Source organism: Chiloscyllium punctatum, chromosome 37, assembly GCF_047496795.1.
Source record: "Chiloscyllium punctatum isolate Juve2018m chromosome 37, sChiPun1.3, whole genome shotgun sequence".
In the NCBI taxonomy this organism is placed as follows: domain Eukaryota; kingdom Metazoa; phylum Chordata; class Chondrichthyes; order Orectolobiformes; family Hemiscylliidae; genus Chiloscyllium; species Chiloscyllium punctatum.
This window is the reverse complement of record NC_092775.1, coordinates 43,642,461-43,662,886: the sequence shown is the minus strand read 5'-3', so window position 1 is coordinate 43,662,886 and position 20,426 is coordinate 43,642,461. Positions and strand designations below refer to the sequence as shown.

The 20,426-nt window shown below is 40.1% G+C and overlaps 1 protein-coding gene across 2 annotated transcripts in view; it reads left to right on the top strand.

Moving 5' to 3' along the window:
* The first annotated feature begins 877 nt into the window (after positions 1 to 877).
* Positions 878 to 20,426, top strand: part of LOC140463052 (sodium/potassium-transporting ATPase subunit beta-1-interacting protein 3-like) — a 201,467-nt gene continuing 181,918 nt past the window's right edge. Inside the window, exon 1 of one of the 2 annotated variants that reach the window (XM_072556687.1) lies at positions 878 to 1,255. In XM_072556687.1, coding sequence (XP_072412788.1) covers positions 1,202 to 1,255 — 54 coding nt within the window. In that variant the 5' untranslated portion in view covers positions 878 to 1,201. The remainder of the gene's footprint in view (positions 1,256 to 20,426) is intronic. The other variant, XM_072556686.1, reaches the window with a different exon arrangement.

Sequence of the window (20,426 nt, the reverse complement as noted above, 5' to 3'; positions counted from 1 at the left end):
ACCATGAGAGTTATTCCTGGTCTGAATTATTACACATTACTCTATGTAGGATCATTGAGTAATGAAAGCCACCAGGGGGCCTCATGGGTATACTTTAAAATTCCTATTATTAAAATATTTTTGGAAGAATAATCAAAGCAGCATCTCAGAAATCTTCAAATTTGGAGAAGCTGTGAAGCAGGATTCTTCAATGTTCAGAACGTACAAATGAGGAAAAGTACTTTTGCTTTAAATGCATTTACCCTCTCGGGCTACGGTTGCTACGGTGACCATTGTCATTAGGAATAAAAGGGAAGTAATGCAGAACACTGGAACTTTGTAAATCATGAATTTACATATGTCGAAAGTTTTAAAAGGTATAAAAGAAAATCCTCTGATATCTAAAGCAGGAAGATGCTGCAAAACAAAAACCCACATTTGCACACTGAAGCTTTGGTGAATGTTAAATTTGAAACCCCTTCAGGCTGTATTTGGTAACTCAACAATTTTTCTATCCTTCAAACGAGTTTCTGAAAAGATTTGGTCAAAACTCTATGCTGCATACATGACCAAAGGGAGTATTTCAAGGAACATGCGTCGCGATTGGAATTAAATCAATCATTGCAGAAATATCCTGGCAAATGCAGGAAGCCTGTCACTGGCAATACTACAATTCCACTCCAGTTACCTTGACATTTAGATTTGCTGGATCAAATTGAAGCGAAATACTTCCTGAGCTGGTTAGAATTCAAGAGTTGAGAAAGCATATTCCTTTATTTCAGGTGACGTGGGTTGGGAAAAGTTTGGATTTTTTAAGTGACGTGGTGAAATCAGAATAAACTGGGGTCGGGGCGGGGGGGCTCTTTGACACAAAACTTGGATTGATATCGATAGTAACGGGGTATCTAGTGATCTCATCTTTCTCCAGGAGAGTGTTGTCTTTAACTGTACAACATCCGTCCGTTAGTGACCCTCCCTCTCTCCCTCCCTCCCTCTCAGCCCTGGCACATTGATTGAACTGAACTTTCTGATCCACAAGACAAGCTCCAAGCGTTCCCTCCACTGAAACCACCTTCCAGCCCAGCATTGAAAACTGTTCACGTTGTATTTATCTCCCGATTTTCGTTATGCTGTCGGACCAGCCTCGCTGACTGCTCTGTGTATCAACAACAAAGAGTTTTTTTTGTTCGTTATTTCATCCCCGTTGTCCTATTATTTGAGGATGAGCTGTTGTACGGGGCGGTGTACCCTCACCTTCCTATGTATCCTTCAGCTGGTGAGTGTAAAATCATTCTAAAACAAAATCAACGTGGAGCATTGTCTCCTTGAGTAAGTTTGTCTTAGTCGGTAGATTGTTTTAATATTTTTCTGATTTATTTGTCAGAACTTTCAGACAATCGATTGTCGGGTCAATGTACTTAATGCAATTTCTTTCAACATCGCGATGAAATTGCAGTAACTCGTGATAAAAGCGGGTTGGAAAACAGTAGAAAGGTTTATTCATGCCTGCATATAAAAGTCTGAGTATCCCAGTGGGAAGCGTTGTGTTACCAGAGCCTTTGCAGAATGATATATAGAGCCCTGTGTATCATGCCGTGGGTCAATGCAATGCAGCGGGTTATTGTGGCACAGCCAGTTGGGATTAGTGCTGTCTTGTGTCTGTCCCGGGTTTGCCCGCGAGATCTGGCGCTTCCACCGAGCTGGTTGTTTCTCTCTTTTGTTCCGGCGAACCGAAAGGGGTGACGCAAGGACCCTTTTCAGCGAGAGAGGCAATAACAAAACCCGTTGGCAAGGCCGTGTCCGACTTTGTTTTGAAAGATCAACGGCATAGTATTTCAAATTCGTGCAGTTCACTGAACTGACATGGCAGGGTACGTTCAGAGTGCAGCCCAGTGTAAGGCAAGGTGTCTTCCTGGTCAGCAGCTCAGACTTTGCCATTTGTCATTCCAGGCAGCGTGGTTCCACGCTGTTCCACGCGTTTGGTACCAGGACTTTAATCACTGTTGCAAAGAGAGTTCATTCCTGCATTTACCTTCCCCCAACAGCCACCCAAGAAGCATTTCAAACCCCACCTCGCACGATGCAATATCACGGTTCTCTCCCAGCCTTTCAAACCGTCTGTAGCCACTTGGCCTTCCCAGGTTCCTTTCACATCTTCAAAACGAGCCAACGCTTTGAAGTGAGAATGTCATTCAATGGTCGGCTCACTGACATTGAGCGATCTCAAAGCCAAACTGATCACAAGGAGGTAATGAGAGAAATTGAAGAACTGGAAGTGAAAACCCTCTTGCTTAGATACAGTGTCTGTGGACAGAAAGGGCTTTGAACTGTTTTCCAAAGGGTCCTGCTCCATGCTATAAGGGCAATGTCCTGGGAGAGACACATATTGGAAAGCACGGGAGTCTTTGAGAAGAAGAGGCAACATGAGATTTGATTTGTGTCCTAAATATACCAACATTCACAGAAATATTTGTTCATTATGCAACACTGAACTTGAATTCTCACTTGGAGAAACCATAAAGATGGTTACTGTAGAAAATGAAAATGCCACACCAATGTGCTGTGAGGTAAAAACGCAGCGTGCTGGAGAAACTCAGTAGGTTTGGCGGCATTTGTGGAGAGAGATAAAGAAGAGTCCGTTTGGACGAGAAATATTCACTTTGCTTCTCTCTCCACAGATGCTGCAAGATCTGGTGAGTTTCTTCAGCATTTTCTGTTTTTCTTTCAGATTTCCAGCATCCACACGTTACTTTTATTAGAATGCACAGTGAAGATTTAATTTGTCCTGCCTAGAGGAAACTTTACACCTGGTGCTGGCCTTGACCTGGAAGTGCTTGATGCTACCAGTGGGTTCAAAAAATGGAAGTTGTTTTGATTTTTAGCAGTAACTTGTTTTTAACTATTTGAACATTAAGAGATATTCTTGTTAAGTTCATAAGATATAGGAGAAGAATGAGGCCATTCAGCCCATTGAATCTGCTCCACTATTTGATCATAACTGATATGCTCCTCGCCTCCATTCACCTGCTATCTCTCCATATCCCTTCATCCCATTACCAATTAAAAATCTGCCTAACTGATTTACTCACTACCTCAGCATCAAGCACACTTTGGAGACCAAACCAACTCATGAGTATATTCTGCACATCATCCTTGTATGTCCAATAAATGCCATATTCAGCAAAGAAATGTGTTGGAATTTAGTCATACTTCAAGGACATATGTACATATTATCTAGAGTCTATAACTAAATTAATATTTAGCTAACTTTGTTAAACATATAATTTGATTGGGTAGTGTTGCAGTACAGACATCTTGAACACTTTCCTCATGTAAAACATCTACTCTGCAGAAGAAATTAGTTGCTACATTAAAATAAAAATAAGAATGCACAGCCCCAAAACATTTTGGTCATGAAATTAAGGCTGGAGCTGGATGACCATTTAATGTGTTTGAAATTCCTGTGAACAAAATTAAGTTATATTGTTTATTATTTAGCATATTATTTGTTTCTTGACGTTTAGCAAGGCACATTAAAGGATTAAAAGCAGAAGAACATGTCTTTTAATATATTAGAAATTTTATTAATTTTGTCTTCCTATTAAATGGATTAAATCAATTTCAGTTCAACTTCAGTCATCTTTTAGGATTTGTTTAAATACTAATTTTATTGATCTTTTCTGAACTTGACAGTTGCCCTGTGCTTAAATAAATGCAATGTTCAGGAATGCTGGAGAGCTGAAATAAAAATCAAAAATGCTGGAGAAACTCAGTTGGTCTGACAGCAAGCATGGAGAGAGAAAGAGAATTATCATTTTGAGTTCATTATGACTCTTCAGAACATTGCAATGTTAGCCAAACATGACTATTTTGCCATGTCCTAATATTCCAGGATTTGTTGGGCCCTATAATATTTTCTGAAAACTTAATTGTCAGTATCCTGTGATCTGGCAGCCTGCTCTCATCAATAGTGATATAACACACAATATTGGGAGTCTGAGAGAAAAGGAAGGAGATGAAGTGGAAAAGTAACTGATCAAAAGTCAACCAAGATTATTGCTGAATTCATTGGCTCATTATTACCAGGCATTATTAGTGGGGAGTCCACAATCAAGGGTCACATTCTAATGATACTGGGCAGGCAATATAGAACTGAGATGAGGAGAAGTTTCTTCACCCAGAGAGTGGGGTGCTTGTGGAATTCACTGCCACAGCGAGTGGTTGAGGCCAAAATATGAAATATTTTCAAGAAGGAGTTAGATATAATTCTTAGTGTTAAAGGGATCAAAAAGATATGAGTTGGATGACCTGCCATGATCATATTGAATGGCAAAGCAGATTTGAAGGGATGAATAGCCTACTCCTCCTATTTCCAATTTTCTATCTTTCTATGTGAGCTTGTTTATTGTGTAGCTACATATTCTGGGTTAAAATTGCTCTTTTTCTGAAGGATATAATTTTCCCCTCATTACTATTGAACCTGCTAATAAAATTACATGACCAGAAATTGCATTTTGATTTTAATTAACGGACTCATTTTAGTGGAAATGGCAGGTTGGCAGTCCTGTTCTCTATGTCAGTGTCTCGGTCTGTGTTGAGAGCCAAGCCTCATTATGAACATCACAAAATCTGTCCAGCGTGTGTAATCCACCCACTCCAGACAGATGCAACATTTGGTAATCTCAGTGGTAAGAATTATGAGATAAGAATGGATATAAAAGTGCTCATGGTTATGATTGATGTACTTGGGAGGTGGCGTTATTAGGTATTTTGTAGGATTCTGAAGAAATGCTCCTTTTCTACCTGTCCTCTGCCTCAGCAGTCACTTGACCTCAGATGTTCAGAAGGCTATTAAAATGATATATTTTGAAGGATCGAATGTAAAGCAACAAGTTCTCTGTTACAATTTTATGTCCATTACTACTTGACTTCCAGGAGTAAGGGGTCTGGATTGAGAACTAAAATTGGTTGCTGTAAGTTGCAGAAGTATTTGTTATTATAAATCATTTTCAGGTTATTAATGGCAGAAAGTAAAATGGGCAATATCCCATATTCCAGTAAAAGATAGCCCTCACTGACCATTCACATATATTTGTCAGTATTTGCAGTCAATAAATGTTTGCCTTCAGTCTGGTGAAATATGTAGTTTGATACTGATAAATGTGCAACCATGTGTAAGTAAGATTAGATTAGATTAGATTACTTACAGTGTGGAAACAGGCCCTTCGGCCCAACAAGTCCACACCGCCCCGCCGAAGCGCAACCCACCCATACCCCTACATCTACCCCTTACCTAACACTACGGGCAATTTAGCATGGCCAATTCACCTGACCTGCACATCTTTAGACTGTGGGAGGAAACCGGAAGCAGGGGATATCTAGGGCATCTCTGGGATTTGCAGTGGGAAGGAAGAGAAAGCAACTATGTCAGAATAATTTGGGGCAGGCACTTCACTATGGTTATGCCCATGACCAAAGAGGGTTCTTCAATATAAATTGTAAGTTGATTTATCTTCAGAGTGTAGTCTTTCGTAAATCCTTCCAAGTCTTTGAAGTGACTGTGATGCTCAGTGATGAAATAACAAAAGCATAACATTGTGTACTATAAATATTGTGGTATGGCACAGTGAGCATGCATTTCAGCAAACATCATTGTCAAAAACATAACACATCATACAGGCAAAGTTAAACCTCACTATTTCAAACTGCAGCACTTGGGTGACTATTGATGTAATTAAGATATATGGTTTCAAGAAATGTGGATGGTATTTAATGAAGTTGATGGGGGTCTTAGACTGAGTTCTGCCAGAACTCCACCCATTAGAGGCCCAGGATCATTGTGGATCCAGGCCACAGGTGGGTGATGGCTGAGGGGAATCATGGGGAATAACAGGGTGAGGTTGGCAGCAAGATGGTTCAGAGCAGTTCTCCCCTCTCCAGGACATCAATGTGGACTTCAACAGTTTCCTCATTTCCCCTTCCCCACTTCACCCCAGTTCCAAACTTCCAGCTCAGCACTGTCCCCATTACTTGTCCTACCTGCCTATCTTCTTTTCCACCTATCCACTCCACCCTCCCCCCACCGACCTATCACCTTCATCCCCTTCCCCACTCACCTATTGTACTCTATGCTACTTTCTCCCCATCCCCACCCTCCTCTCACTTATCTCTCCACCCTTCAGTCTCTCTGCCTGTATTCCTGATGAAGGGCTTTTGCCCGAAATGTCGATTTCGAAGCTCCTCGGATGCTGCCTGAACTGCTGTGTTCTTCCAGCACCACTAACCCAGAACCTCCCCTCTCCATTGCTGAGCCCATCTTCCTGTTGCCAGGTTCCTCGATCAGGCCGAGTGCCTTTGAATGAGAGACTCCCAGGAAGTCTCCAATAACTCAGAGAGGGCTTGTGTCGTGGGCTCCCAGCTTAGAGACTGCCCTGTCTGCCCCTGGGTGAATATCAGCAGGAGTGGGCTGAAGACCTTAATAGGATTTTTGATGGCAGGGTGAGAAGGCTATCTGCTGAATGTAAATGTATTGATAAATACTTTTTTGTTGCATGTTGTATTTGTACTTGTACTAATCTTTTATAAATTATGACCTGTTTTAGAAACCAAATGCTATTAAAATTATGACTCTTCTTAAAAGAAAGGTCTTGATTGTTATGGGCTGAAATCATGTGGCTTATGATTAAACAGTTTACTATGTTTTCTGCTGTGTCTCTTCACTGAGAACAGATCAATAATAGATCCTTTCTCTCAGTGGTGTATTGTCTAAGTGTAGGCTGTAGCCTTATTCTAATTAAACAGAACAATAGGTGCACTTGCTTCAACCACGTCACTGAGTTAACACCATGTAAATACCTTGTAAATGACTCTTGCAACTGTCAGAATGATTCTTTCACACTGCCCTTACTTCTGCAATCCTAGAAAACCAATTTAATGAAACAGCGGAAAAGCTTGGGTTCATACAGCATCAATCATGACTTCAGGAAGTCCCAAACGGATTCACAATCAAAGAATCTCTTTGGCTGTGAAACTACAATTGTAATTTAATTTTAATATTTATGTATATATTTTATTCATGGTTATCATACATCTAATGATGAGGGAAACATAGCATGAGCATAAACATCTTTCACTGCAAAATCATGGGATATTGGAAGTATTAGCAAGGGCACCCCTAATTACCTTTCCGAAGTTGGTGGAGAACCACTTTTATGAACCACTAGAGTTCATATTCTGTAAGCATACCCATAGTGCTGAGAGATAGGGAGTTTTCCTAAATTTTGACCCAGAGATGATGCAGTAATGAGGATAAATTTTCAACAAGATGTTTGCGAAATGGAGGAAAACTTGCAGTTGGCAGTGCACCCATCTATCTATTGCCTTTGCCCTCCTAGATGATAAAGATTATCATTTTGGAAGGTCAAAGGAGCCTGTGAGGCTAGCTACAGTGTGTCCTTTAGATGTTACACACTGCCATTGTGTACATGGTGAAGGGAATAAATGTTGATTGTATTGTCTTGGATACTGGTGAGCCCTTGTGTGCTTTTTGAGCTGTGTTCATTCAAAGAAAATGGAGCATATTCCATCAGACTCTTGACTTGTACCTTGTAAATGGTGGAAAGGCTTGGGAGAGTCAGGAGATGATGTAGAATTCCTTGCCTCTGACCTTATCTTGCAGGTGCATTACGGTCAGTGTAATTAAGTTTTCTGGTCAATGTTGAGTTGTAGGATGTTGATGCTAGGGAATCAGGAAATCTGTCATTGAATGTCAAAGGGATGATGGGCTGAGTTAGACTCACACAGAATGAAAATTGTCATTGCCTGGTGGCACTTGCTTGTCATGTGTCAGCCCAAGACCAAATAATGCCAAGCCCTTGATTCATATAGGCATGGACTGCTTCATTTTCTGAGGAGCTGTTTTAAGCACATATGATAAACCTAAGGCGTGACTCCTTGAAGAATTGACAAAAAACAAGGAAGTAACCAATAATGTACAACGTTCTCTTGTTTAGGGGTGGAATTTCTTCTTCTTAATCTTTCTGAGAGATAAACACAGTGCAACCATTGCATCTTAACTAAGAATGACAAGACCATGGCAGATTATAACTTTAACTGTTGGCAGTAAATAGACAGTCTAAGATCATAAGAAACTTAAGGAAAAGAAGTTGGTGTTATGGTCCGAATGCCCACTTCACTATTTGATAAAACCATGGCTGACCTTTTATTTCCCAGCCCTAATGTACATCTACTAGTTGGTTGTTAAATTGAAATACGTCTTGGTCAATTTTTCTTCCTACTATCTTCATTGGAATTCGAAAACAGGTCACTTTTCATCACTTCTGAATGAAATAACTCCACAGAGACTTAAATCCCATTACCAACTCACCCTTTGTTCACACAAGAACAGTCTTTGACTCTAGTGCTACCTCTTCAGAGACAATTCTCAGAGTGCCAAAATCTTTGACACTCAGCCAGACCTTCCTGATTAGACCAGATTAACAATTCCAATCAGGGAACTCATATTCTATACTGGATGACCTCATTACAATCTCTCTGAGTCCAAGGATATAGGCCAGTCCTTTTTCTTGGAGAGCCTCCTGGGGTGTTTTAGCATTGAGTCAGATTCCTCTGACTTGGCTTCCAACATAGGTGGTATGCTACGCTAAGGAGCTCCCCCCTTGCATTGGAGCATCTCGGTAGAATTTCACTCTCTTCTTCCAGTGGCAAAGGCATTAAGGGAGATACTTCCATTGTGTCCATCTCTGATGGAGAGGACTCATCAATGCTTGACAGAGGGGGTGAACTCATGGCAGCCTTTCCGATTGTTTTGAGGAGCAGAGCACATTTTGCTCCCACATTGTTTGGGTATTCGTGGCTTTTATATCGTCCACATGCTTGTTCAGGACTGTCGTATTTACCATCACTTTATACGTCACTGCTCTGACCTTGCATCAACCATGCCTCTTGTCCATGCAGGGCCATTTCCATGATTCTTACAGCAAACTTTGTCGCCTGTATCAAACTGTCTGTCTCACTTCGCAGAGCGTTGAGTCCAGCATTGGTATACCTGATGTCATTTCATCCTCCCCACACCTCCAGGTCTAGAAAGATCAGACTTAGCCTGGTGCAGAGTCCTCTACTCATTAGCAACTCTGCTGGTGCTATCCCCCTGTAGTTGCATGTAGACTGGTCCTATAATCAAATAAGACAGGTTGGTATTTAGTGAGGTGGTAGGCTGTTTCTTCAAGCCTGTCTTCAAAGTTTGGACTGCTGTTTCTGCCAGGCCATTGGACGATAGGTGGTATGGAGCTGAACTCATATAACGAATCTTATTTAGCTGAAATATTCATAATGAAATAATGAGATGTTGGAGCATTTCTTTGCAAAATGCATAATTGGTATAAAGTAAGACATTTTCATTCCATGACGGCTTTAATGCTTCCTTTTGTAATGTTTTCTGAATTGATGTTTTGTGCATTATGTTTGCAAGCATTCAATAACAGACGAGTGAAGCTTTCTCCAGTCTGTCTTACTCAAAATTACTTGGTTGGAAAAAAAACTATTTTTAATAAACAAAGCTAAACTTGTGTAGGAAATAATCATCGTTTGTTTTATCTCATAGTTGCTTCCCTGAGCTCATCACAGATGTTGTATTCTATAAACTTTTCAGCATTTACAAAGTTGCAAACTGTGTGTGACAACGATATTGGTTTAATCTTGCCTATCAAAACTAAACCGTTTTTTTACATGGCTTTAGAACTGAGCAGTAAACCAATTAGCAATAACAAAAAAGTTCAGAAGTCTGAAAAAAATACAGTAACCTGGAAAGTTTACATGAAACTATTTATACTACCTCTCATTCAGCATAACTCAGTTGACATAAAAGCTTAGCACATAGGGCAGCAAATAATTAGGAAAGTGGATAGCATATTTTCATTCTTATGGTTGGAATTAAACACAAAAGATATGGAAGTTATGCTTCAGCTATCCAGGGCATTGGTGATACCACTAGAGTACTATGCACAGTATTATCCACCTTATTAAGAAATTTTGTAAATGCCTTAGAAGCAATTCAGAGAAGGTTTACCAGAGAGATACCTGGAATAAGGAGGTTGTCTAATGAGGAAAGATTGGATAGGCTAGGCTTGTATCTTCTGGAATTTGGAGGAAGGAAAGCTGACTTGATTGAAACATTTAAGAAGGGTTTGACACCGTAGCTGTGGAAAGGATGTCCCTCTTATTGGAGAATCAGGAATGAGAGGTCACTGTTTAAAGATCAGAGGTTGCCCATTTAAAACTTAAATGATGAAAATATGTTTTCCTGAGAAAATGGTTGAAGCTGAGTCCTTGAATATTTTGAAGGCAGAAATGGATATATTCTTGTTGAGCAAAGGGTTGCAAGTTATCATGGATAGGCAGGAATGCATATGTGAGGATACAGTGAGCTCAGCTGTGGTGAGCAGGCTCGTGGGGCCTGAATGGCCACTCCTGTTCCTCGTTTGTATATAGAAATGTTCATATGTACAGTATATATATATTGAGACCAGGATTAATATCCAGAGCAAGTTAGTCCATGCAGATCAGTGCAAGATATGGCAAGGTCTTCCATGTTCCTTTCCAGAAAGCACTAATCAGACCAAAGCTGGATTACTGTGAACAGGTTTGGGTCCCTTAACCTCGGAAAGATGTACTGACACTGGACAGTCCAGACAAGGTTCACTGTTTGATTTTGGGCATGGAGGTATTATCTTATGAGGAGGGGTTGATTAATTTGGGCTTGTACTCAGTGGAGTTTAGAAAAATGAGAGGAGACTTTATTGCAAGATATTAGATTCTTAGAGAGCTTCATAGTGTGGATGCAAAGAGGTTGTTCCCCCTTGTGAGAGAGTCTTGGACCAGAGGGGCATAATCTCAGAATTATGGATGACACATTTCAGACAGAGATAAGAAGGAATTTCTTCTTTCAGAGAGTACTGAATCTATGGATTTTTTTATTGCAAAGGGCTACCAAGGTTGAGACATTCAGTATATTCAAGGCTGAGACAGGTTTTTAAGCAGTTCAACAGTTATGGGTGCAAAGTAGGAAAGTGAGTTGAGGATTATCAGATCAGCTATGAACTCATTGAATGGCAGAGAAGATTTGATGGTTTGAATGGCTTCTTCTGTTCCTATGTCTTTTAGTCTAACAGTACGGATGTACAACGCAAGAATAATATATGACTGAACATAAACCTGCAATGTGTATTTAAGTAAACAAGGTCAGCCATGTCAACTATCCCAACAAACTAAATGTAGTGGCCTTGAAATTACATTGAATGAATATTAATGAATGCACTGAAATCAGTGTTAGGGCAATCTTTTATCTGTTATTTTGTTAACCTAAATTAAAATAAACAGAAAAGAAACATGGAAACATTGAATGGTTGTAACGCAGAAAGTTGTAACATGGCCTGCCATGTCTGAGCTGGCTCTCTGCAGGAGCAACGCAGCTAGTCCCATCGCTTCCCCTGTGACTGCATTCTGTTTTTTCTTTTTATGTGTCTATCCAGTTCAATTTTGAAAAACACAATTACATCTGCCATCACCATAGTCTGATGTAGTGCTTTTCAGTTGGTAACTCTCTGTAACAAGGGCTATCCTGTTGTCACAGTTGTTTATTTTGCCAATCAACATTTTTTACATTAAGACCTCGTCTCAGTTTAACATTTTAAAATATGTTGCTTACATTTAACCTGTTGTCATGCTGCAAATAATCTCTCATAACTTCATCTATAATCAATTGTACCATTATTGCAATCATTTTGTATTATTAGTATTTTGATTTGGAACATAAAATGTGGAACAGTGCAGTACAGGAAAATGCCCTTCGTACATCATTTGACCATGTTGCCATTCTAAACTAATCCCATCTGCAAGCACATGGCCTGTTTCCCTCTATTCCTTGCCTGTTCACATGTGTTATCATATCTGATCCTACTACCTTCCCTGGTAGTGAATTCTTGGCACCCACCACACGCTGTGTAAAAAAAACACTTTCCTCGCACATCTCCCTTAAACCTTTCCCCTTTCACCTTTAACCTATGCCCCTGAGTACTTGACATTTCCACCCTGCAAAAAAGACTTCAAGTATCCACTCTATCCATGCCTCTCATAATTTTATATTCGTCTACCATGTTGCCCATCTGTCCCTGATGCTCTGGCAAAAACCATCCCAGTTTAACCACCCTTTCCTTACAGCTAATACAGTGCAATCCAAGCAACATTCTGGTAAACCTCTTTTGCATCCTCTATAAAGCGTCCACAGCTTTCCTATAATGTGGAGACCAGAACTGCACACAATATTCCTGTGTAGCTGAACTAAAATCTTAAACAGCTGCAGTGTGACTTGCCAACGTTTATACTCAGTGCCCCAACTGGTGAAAGCAAGCATGATGCACACCATCTTTACCATCTTATCCACTTCTGTTGCCACTATTAGGGTGCAATGGACTTGGACCCCTTAATGTTCTGAAGGGTCTGGCCATTTACTGTATATTTTCCTCATGCATTTGACCTCCCAAAATGCATCACCTCACAGTTGTCTGGCTTAGCTCCATCTGCCATCTTTCTGTCCAACTTTCTAGCTGATCTATATCCTGCTGCATTCTTTGAAAATCTTCCTCATGATCCACAATTCCACCAAATTTCGGGTTGGCTGAAAATTTACTAATCAGACCACTCACATTTTCATCTGGTTAAGTTTTGTATATTACAAACAGCAGAAGTCCCAAAACTGATCCATGTGGAACACTATTGGTCACAGACTTCTATTCAGCAAAACAAAAATTCAATTGAGTTTGTGAGACAAGACATCTCCTGCGTAAAGCCATGCTTTCTATCACTAATAAGTTAATTCTGTTTCCAATGAAAGTAAATGTTCTCCTTAAGAATCTTCTCCAATAATTTCCCTACCACTGATATAATGCTCACTGACCTATATTCCTGGATTATCTCTGTTGCCCTTCTTAAACAAAGGAGCAGCATTGGCTATTTACCTTGCCTGTAACTAAAGAGGATACAAACGTCTTTGTCAAGGCCCCAGCAATCTCCTCCCTTGCCTTGTTCAATTTCCTGGGATAGATCCCATCAGACCCTTAATTTTATTTTAAGATACTCAACACCTCCTTCTTCTAATATTGACATGTCCTAGAATATCAACATATCCCTCCCTCATCTAACTGTCATCTATGACCTTCCCCTCAGTGAATACCATTGCAAACTACTCATTATGCATCTCACCCACTTCCTCCAGCTCCACATATGAACTCTCCCCTTTGTCTTTGAGTGGACCTAACCTTTCCCTAGTTACCCCCTTGCTCCTAAAATATGCATAAAGTACCTAGGGATTCCTATTAATCCTACTTGCCAAAGACATTTATTTGCATCCTTAGCTCTCCCAATTTCTTGTTTAAATTATTTTCTGCTTCCTTTATACTCCTCAAGGGCATTCATTGATTTCAATTTCCAAAAACTTGCTTATGCTTCCCTTATCTTTTTGGCTAAACTTTTAATATCTGTTGTCATTCAAGGTTCCCAACCTTGCCATCCTGGTCTTTTATGCTCACAGGAATATGCTAGTCCTGAAATCTGATCAACTGGCCTTTAAAAGATTCCCACATGTGAGATGGGATTTACCCTCAAAAAGCCACTGCCAATCTAATTTCTCCAGTTCCTGCCTAGTACTGTTATAATTAGCCTTCCCCCCCAGCTCAGCACTTTCATTCTTGGACCAATCTTAGCCTTATCAATAGCTATCCTAAAACTTATGGAATTATGATCATTGTTCACAAAATGCTCCCTCACTGAAACTTTGATTACCAGGCTCACTCCCCAACACATGACCGTTTTGCTAGTTGGACTATCTACGTGTTGTTTCGAGAAACTTTCCTAGATGCACCTAACAATTTCTGCCTCATCTAAGCCCCTGTCATGAAAGGCATCCAATCAATGTTGAGGAAGTTAAAATCACCCACTACAACAACCCTGGTGTTTTTACATCTTTCCCTGATCTGCTTACATATATTTTCCTCTATGTCCTCCCACTGGCTATTAGGGAGCCTACAGTATAAATGCGTCAGTGATAGTCCTGCCCATTGTCCTCTCTTCGTGCAGTTATGACATTCTCTTTAATCAGTATTGCAATTCTTCCACCCTTTTTACATTCCTCTCTATCTCACTTGGGACATTGAAACCTTGGAACATTGAGCTGCTAGTCCTACCTTTTTCTCAATCAGGTTTCTGTAATGGCTACCACATTGTTACCCCATATATTAATCCAGGCTTTAAATGTCTCTCTTTTATGTGTTATAACCCTTGCATTAAAATAAGACAGCCAGTCCCACTGTGTTCCTGCCTGTGCTTCCTATTAGACTTACTTGACTTAGCATTGACCTTCTCTTCAATCCCTCCACATGATGACCTATTACTCTGTTTTCCCACACCTTTGCCGCACCAGTTTAAACTCTCCTGAGTGGCAGTGGTAAACCTCCCTGTCACAATATTGATACCCCTCTATTTTAGGTACAACCCATCCTTCTTGTACAGGTCCCACCTGCCCTGGAACTGATCCCAGGGATGCAGATATCTGAAGCTCTGTCTCCTACACCAGCATTTTAGCCACACATTCAACTGTATTATATTCCTATTTCTGGCCTCACTAGCACATGCCCAGAGAATAATGCTGAGAATACAACCCTAAGTATCCTGCTTTTCAATTTCCTATCTAACTCCCTAAATTCCCTTTGCAGGATCTCATCTCTGTCCATGTCATTACTACCAATGTGGATCACAGCCACTGGCTGTTCCCCCTTCCTATTATCTTGTGCCTGCTCACATAACATCTTTTACCCTGGCACCAGGCAAGCAACACACCCTATCCATGCCTCAGACTATAGAGTCCCCTATCACTACCACTTGCCTGCACTCCAGCTCTCCTTGCTGTACAACAGAGCAAATCATGATGCCACGGATTTGGCTGCTGCTGTTGCTTTCTCCGGGCCATCTTCCCCGACAACATCCAAAATGGTTTATCTGTTTGAGAGGGGAATGACCCCAGGGGTCTCCTGCACTGCCTACGCATGTTTTATAGTTTTCTTGGTAGTCACTCAACACTTTCCTGTCTGTCTGGCTCTTACTGGTGGTGTGATCAACTTGCTCAATGTGCTATTCACAACATTCTCAGCCTCATGTAGCTCCATAATGAGTCCATCCACTCCATTTAAGTATGGGATTTAAAAGCTGCAATTAGTTTGAATTTACATGTACTTTCACAATAATTGCCTGCTTTCTTGTAGAAACATCAAAAGATGTCTGGCACAGAAGGAGCCATTTGGCTCATTGTCTCCATGCAGGCTAAAAAGTAATGACCCTTCCTAATCCACCTTTCACTTTAACCAATACCTTTATAGGACCTCAAATGCATATCTAGATGTTTTCAAAAATGGTAAGGGCTTCTTCCCCAACTTCAGTAGGTCAGCATCTCCTTGTCTAGATGATTTGGAATTTCTTTTTGTAAAGAAAGTGATGAGTTAGATAAAATCACATGATGGTAAGGAACAATCTGATGAGAAGAAGATCTGATTACCTATTACATCCTAATGTGTATTTCAGATGAAATACTGGACACATCTTCTCTGACTTTGCCAGGTAAACAGCACAGTTCCAGTCCTTAATAAATGTTTGTGCTCTGTTGATCTTATTGGATATTTAGCTGCCTGCTTATGAGTTTCCAGGCCTTTGCATTTAATTTAATTTTAGTACAAACATATTTCATTATGATTCTCTGCTCAGCTTTGGGATAACATTAAATTCTACCATAATAGGCCATCAGCTCATCATTGGTAAATTGTATGTTTGACTCTGTAGGCAGTCCTCTTGTCTGGGAAGTGTGTAGATATAAGCATCAGTCAAGTGCTTGAGCACGTAATCTTGCCTCGTACTTAATCACAGTACCTAATGAAATGCATCATTAAAGCTCCTGGCTTTCAGATAACCTGTTAAACTGAAATTATAACTTACATGATCCAATGGTTCCGTAGCTCAGTTGATAACACCCACGGTTTTGAGCCAAAAGATTGTGTTCAGTGCTTTATCTTGTTCTATAAACCAAAACTGTTCCTTGCACACTGAGCCACTGGTCTAGAATGTATTGGGCTGCGGGTGTTTGTACGTAAATTATTCCTGAGACCGCTTGTTCCTTATCTCTAACTTTTTGTGTTGTGTAATGCTCCTTTATTTACATCTATACATAGTAGTTTCCAAGTACAGTTCACTAATGTAATGTCTAAGACTTTTCTCATCATATGTTCTTTTTAGATTGCTGTCTTCCCTTTTGCTGACATTAGAGTTATGTCATTGATGGATTGTAAATTATGGATTGAAGGATTGTAAATTTACTTGGACAAGGATAGGAAAAGAATGATAAATTAGAGAGGGAGAATTCACATCAAGTGAGGTAAGAAAGAGCAAGAGAGAAGATGTAAACCAACAGCCACACTCAGACAACAACTCACCAGAACGAAGGACCCGATACCCAGCATAAGCAAAACTGATGTAGTGTACAAAATCCCATGCAAGGACTGCACAAAACACTACATTGGACAAACAGGAAGACAGTTAACGATCCGTATACACGAACACCAACTAGCCACAAAACGACACGACCAGCTATCCTTAGTAGCCACACACACAGACGACAAGCAACATGAATTCGACTGGGACAACACTACCATTATAGGGTAAGCCAAACAGAGAACAGCCAGGGAATTCCTAGAGGCATGGCACTCATCCACAGACTCTATCAACAAACACATCGACCTGGACCCAATATACCGGCCACTACAGCGGACAGCTTGAACTGACAACCGGAAGCGGCAGAGACAGGCCATTATAAATGCAGCAGGAAACAGCACAGAAGCGCTTCACAGGAGGCTCCCAAGCACTGAGGATGTCACCTAGACAGGGGACGAAACGTTTGCAAGACAAATTCCCAGCTTGGCGAACAGAACCACAACAACGAGCACCCGAGCTACAAATCTTCTCCCAAACTTTGTTAAAAGAGTATTTTGATAGAAATGGATAAACTGTAACTGTGGTGAACTTGGCTCTCATCTATGGTGCAACTAAAGCAACATTATGTCATTCAAACAAAATGAGAAATTGCTGGAGAAACTCAGACATCTGACATCATTTGTGGGAAGAAGGCAGAGTTAACACAACTCCGGACTCAAAACATTAAGTCTGTTTTCTCTCCACAGATGCTACCAAACCTGCTGACTTTTTCCAGCAATTTCTGTTTTTGTTTCAGGTCTCCAGCATCTGCAGTTCTTTGTTTTATTTTATTATACCTTTCAATGTATTTTGATTGTGAGGTGGACAACAAGGTGCCATTTCTGTGAAATTAATTGCGGAATAGAGTAACTTCTATGGCTGTGTTTGGATCCTTGTGTTTCACTGTGCAACTACCTTTTGTTTGAACTTGCTGCATCATTTACACAGAAATAACAATGTATGCTATTAGCAACAGTGCTAATTTAACACTGCTTATCTGGCTATACATCTCATTTGGTACTTGCAGGATCTTGCTATGTGAAAATTGACAACCATGTTTGCCTACATAAGACTTCAAAAATAATGAATTATATATATTTAGTGTTGAGGACATGATACAGGTTCGAGTTCTTTCTACCATTACTTAAATAACTTCAGAAGCTAAAATGTATGATTTTTATTCTTAATTCCTCAGAGGAACTGTGAAAAATGTGTTCTTACCTGTAGCTGGACATGTTTACCTTCCATCTAAAATTTTGCAGTCTATAAAATGTTACTATCAATCCAGTTAGATGACAAACTCTCAGTATCAAATAAGCATGCTGATTATGTTAAGTAATGTATGAAATATTTCTTCATAAAGTAATAGCATAGTGTGTTTAGAAATTACTTTTCTGCATTGGACGAGTCTTAAGGCAGATGGATTGAAGGATTGTAAATTTACTTAGACAAAGATAGAAAAAGAATGAAAAAAGCCTAATTATCATATACATCACTGAATGACTCTGAGTACAACCTTTTTTCCTAGGATTCTATGTTAGACATTCAACAAAATTGTGTTACTTGTATTTGGATCTTAATAGAATAGAATAGAATGTCACATGTACTCAAGTACAGAAATACAAGGGTACAGTGAAAAGTTTACAATGTCACCCCACAGGACACCATCTTCGGTACAAAGTACTTAGGTACAGACCATAGATACAATACACAGAAAAAAGGGAAAAAGAAAGGAAAAAACAGTTATATTACTTACAGTTGTTCAAAGTATAAATTAGAAAAATGAGAATGACGTTACAAAGATAAGCATTATAGTCTTTTATAGATCAGTGTAGGGGGCTTCCACACATGGTCTGCCTGGGCTCACAAGCTGCTGGCTGCCTGCACCAGTGCCCACTCCAACAAACGGTAACTCTGCTCGGATCTCCAGCACGCGTGCCATCCCCTCCCTACTTAGGTCTTCAGCCCGCTCTGTTCCATGGCTCCAGCTGCTCTATCCTTGGAGAAACCACCAAGAGGGGAAAAAGGGAAAATGAGAGAAAAAAAACAGGAAATAAATAGAAGGAGCAGAGGAGCTTCCATTGGTCACTTCAATAAGCCACGTAGCAACTGTTATCATCTAGTAGGGTCTGACAGAGATGCCTGAGAGCAAATCCCTGCTAATTATGCTTATTAGGAATGAATTCGGTGGACACTTGACTGAATGTAAAGGGAAGAAGTAATCCATGTGGTTGAAGATTTGTGATGTGTAAGCTGGAATAAAAACAAAGAACAATACAGCACAGGAACAGGCCTTTTGCACCTCCAAGCCTGCGCCGACACATTTTGCCTTTCTGTACTAAAACAGTCTTCACTTACAGCATCTGTTTCAGTCTATTCCCTTCCTGTTCATGTATTCATCTAGGCGCTTCTTGAGTACTGCTGCTGTGTCTGCTTCCACCACCTCCTCTGGCAACGCGTTCCAGGCACTCACCACTCTTTGTGTGAAAACGTGCTTCGTACATCTCTTTTAAACATTACCCCCCCCCAACGCCATGAACCTGTGTCCCCTAGTAATTGACCCCTCCACCCTGGGGAAGAAGCCTCATACTTTCCACTCTATCCGTGCCATTCACAACTTCTAAACTTCTATTAGGTCCCCCCTCAACCTCCTGCACACCAGTGAAAAAACCCAGTTTATCCAACCTTTTTTCATAGCTATAATCCCCCATAGTAGGCAACATCCTGGTAAACCTTTTCTGTACCATCTCCAAAGCATCCACATTCTTCTGGTAGTGTGGTGACCAGAACTGTATGCAATATTCCAAGTGTAGCCTCATTACAGTTCTATAAAGCTGAAGCATAACTTGTCTACCCTACACTCAATGCCCTTTCCAGTGAAGGCAAGCATGCCATAGAATAAAACTCGGACTAGAAAAGTATGTGCCTGGACTCTGTCTAACTGTCATTTAACCTCTGGTGGTTTGACAGCATAGATACTAAGTTAAAGTCCTCTTTATGACTTCACAGGCAGAAGAACTTTGCTTTCCCCAGAAGCACCACTACATTCTCCTTTCTGGATGTGATAAAATCTTCAATAGAAGCAGATCAATTTCCAGCTTACATATAAAGCGAATAAAACCTAAGCAATGCAAAGCATTCAATTTTTAATACAATTAGGATTTGAGGCTTTGAGCAAGCATGCGACTCAGCCTGTCACGGGCATTAGAGGCATGAGATGTTAGCAGCAGCTGAACTCAATGCTGCAGGTTTATTACTTGCCTGTTCATATATAAATGATTGTACATATTCCAATCATCATGGATCTTTAACAAAAGAAAGGCTAAATGTATTTTATAGATGATGTCTTTTGATCTTCTGATGATTTCCCAATCAGAGCATTTTAAATAATTTTAGCATTTAATGTCCTCAGTATCTTGTGTAAAATGAAATAAATGGTAGAACGAATTTCTGGATTTAAATAAGAGTTTAATTTTGGAAAGAAAATCATTAGAAGAGGAAACACAGAATAAATGTTAATTTTCCCAATGACAAATGTCAGTAAATGGAAGTAGACTGAGAAATATTTTACCTTTAAATAAAAGTCTAACCTGTTATCAGAGACCTGACATTTTACTGAGATTGAATGAAAATTAGCCAACAGACACATGCAACCTGCTATAATGCCTGTGAAGTCTAATGACTTATTTCATTAAACAACCCCATATATGAGAAATTTATGATGTGGTGGGGAGCGAGCAGACAGGAAATTATGTCCTTGTATTAACTGCAAAGTCACCTGAAGAGTTCAGTACTGTAAGATTTTTTAGGAGCTGCATTTTTGCAGGCCAAGCCATGACTGTGATTAGGAGAATTTAGGG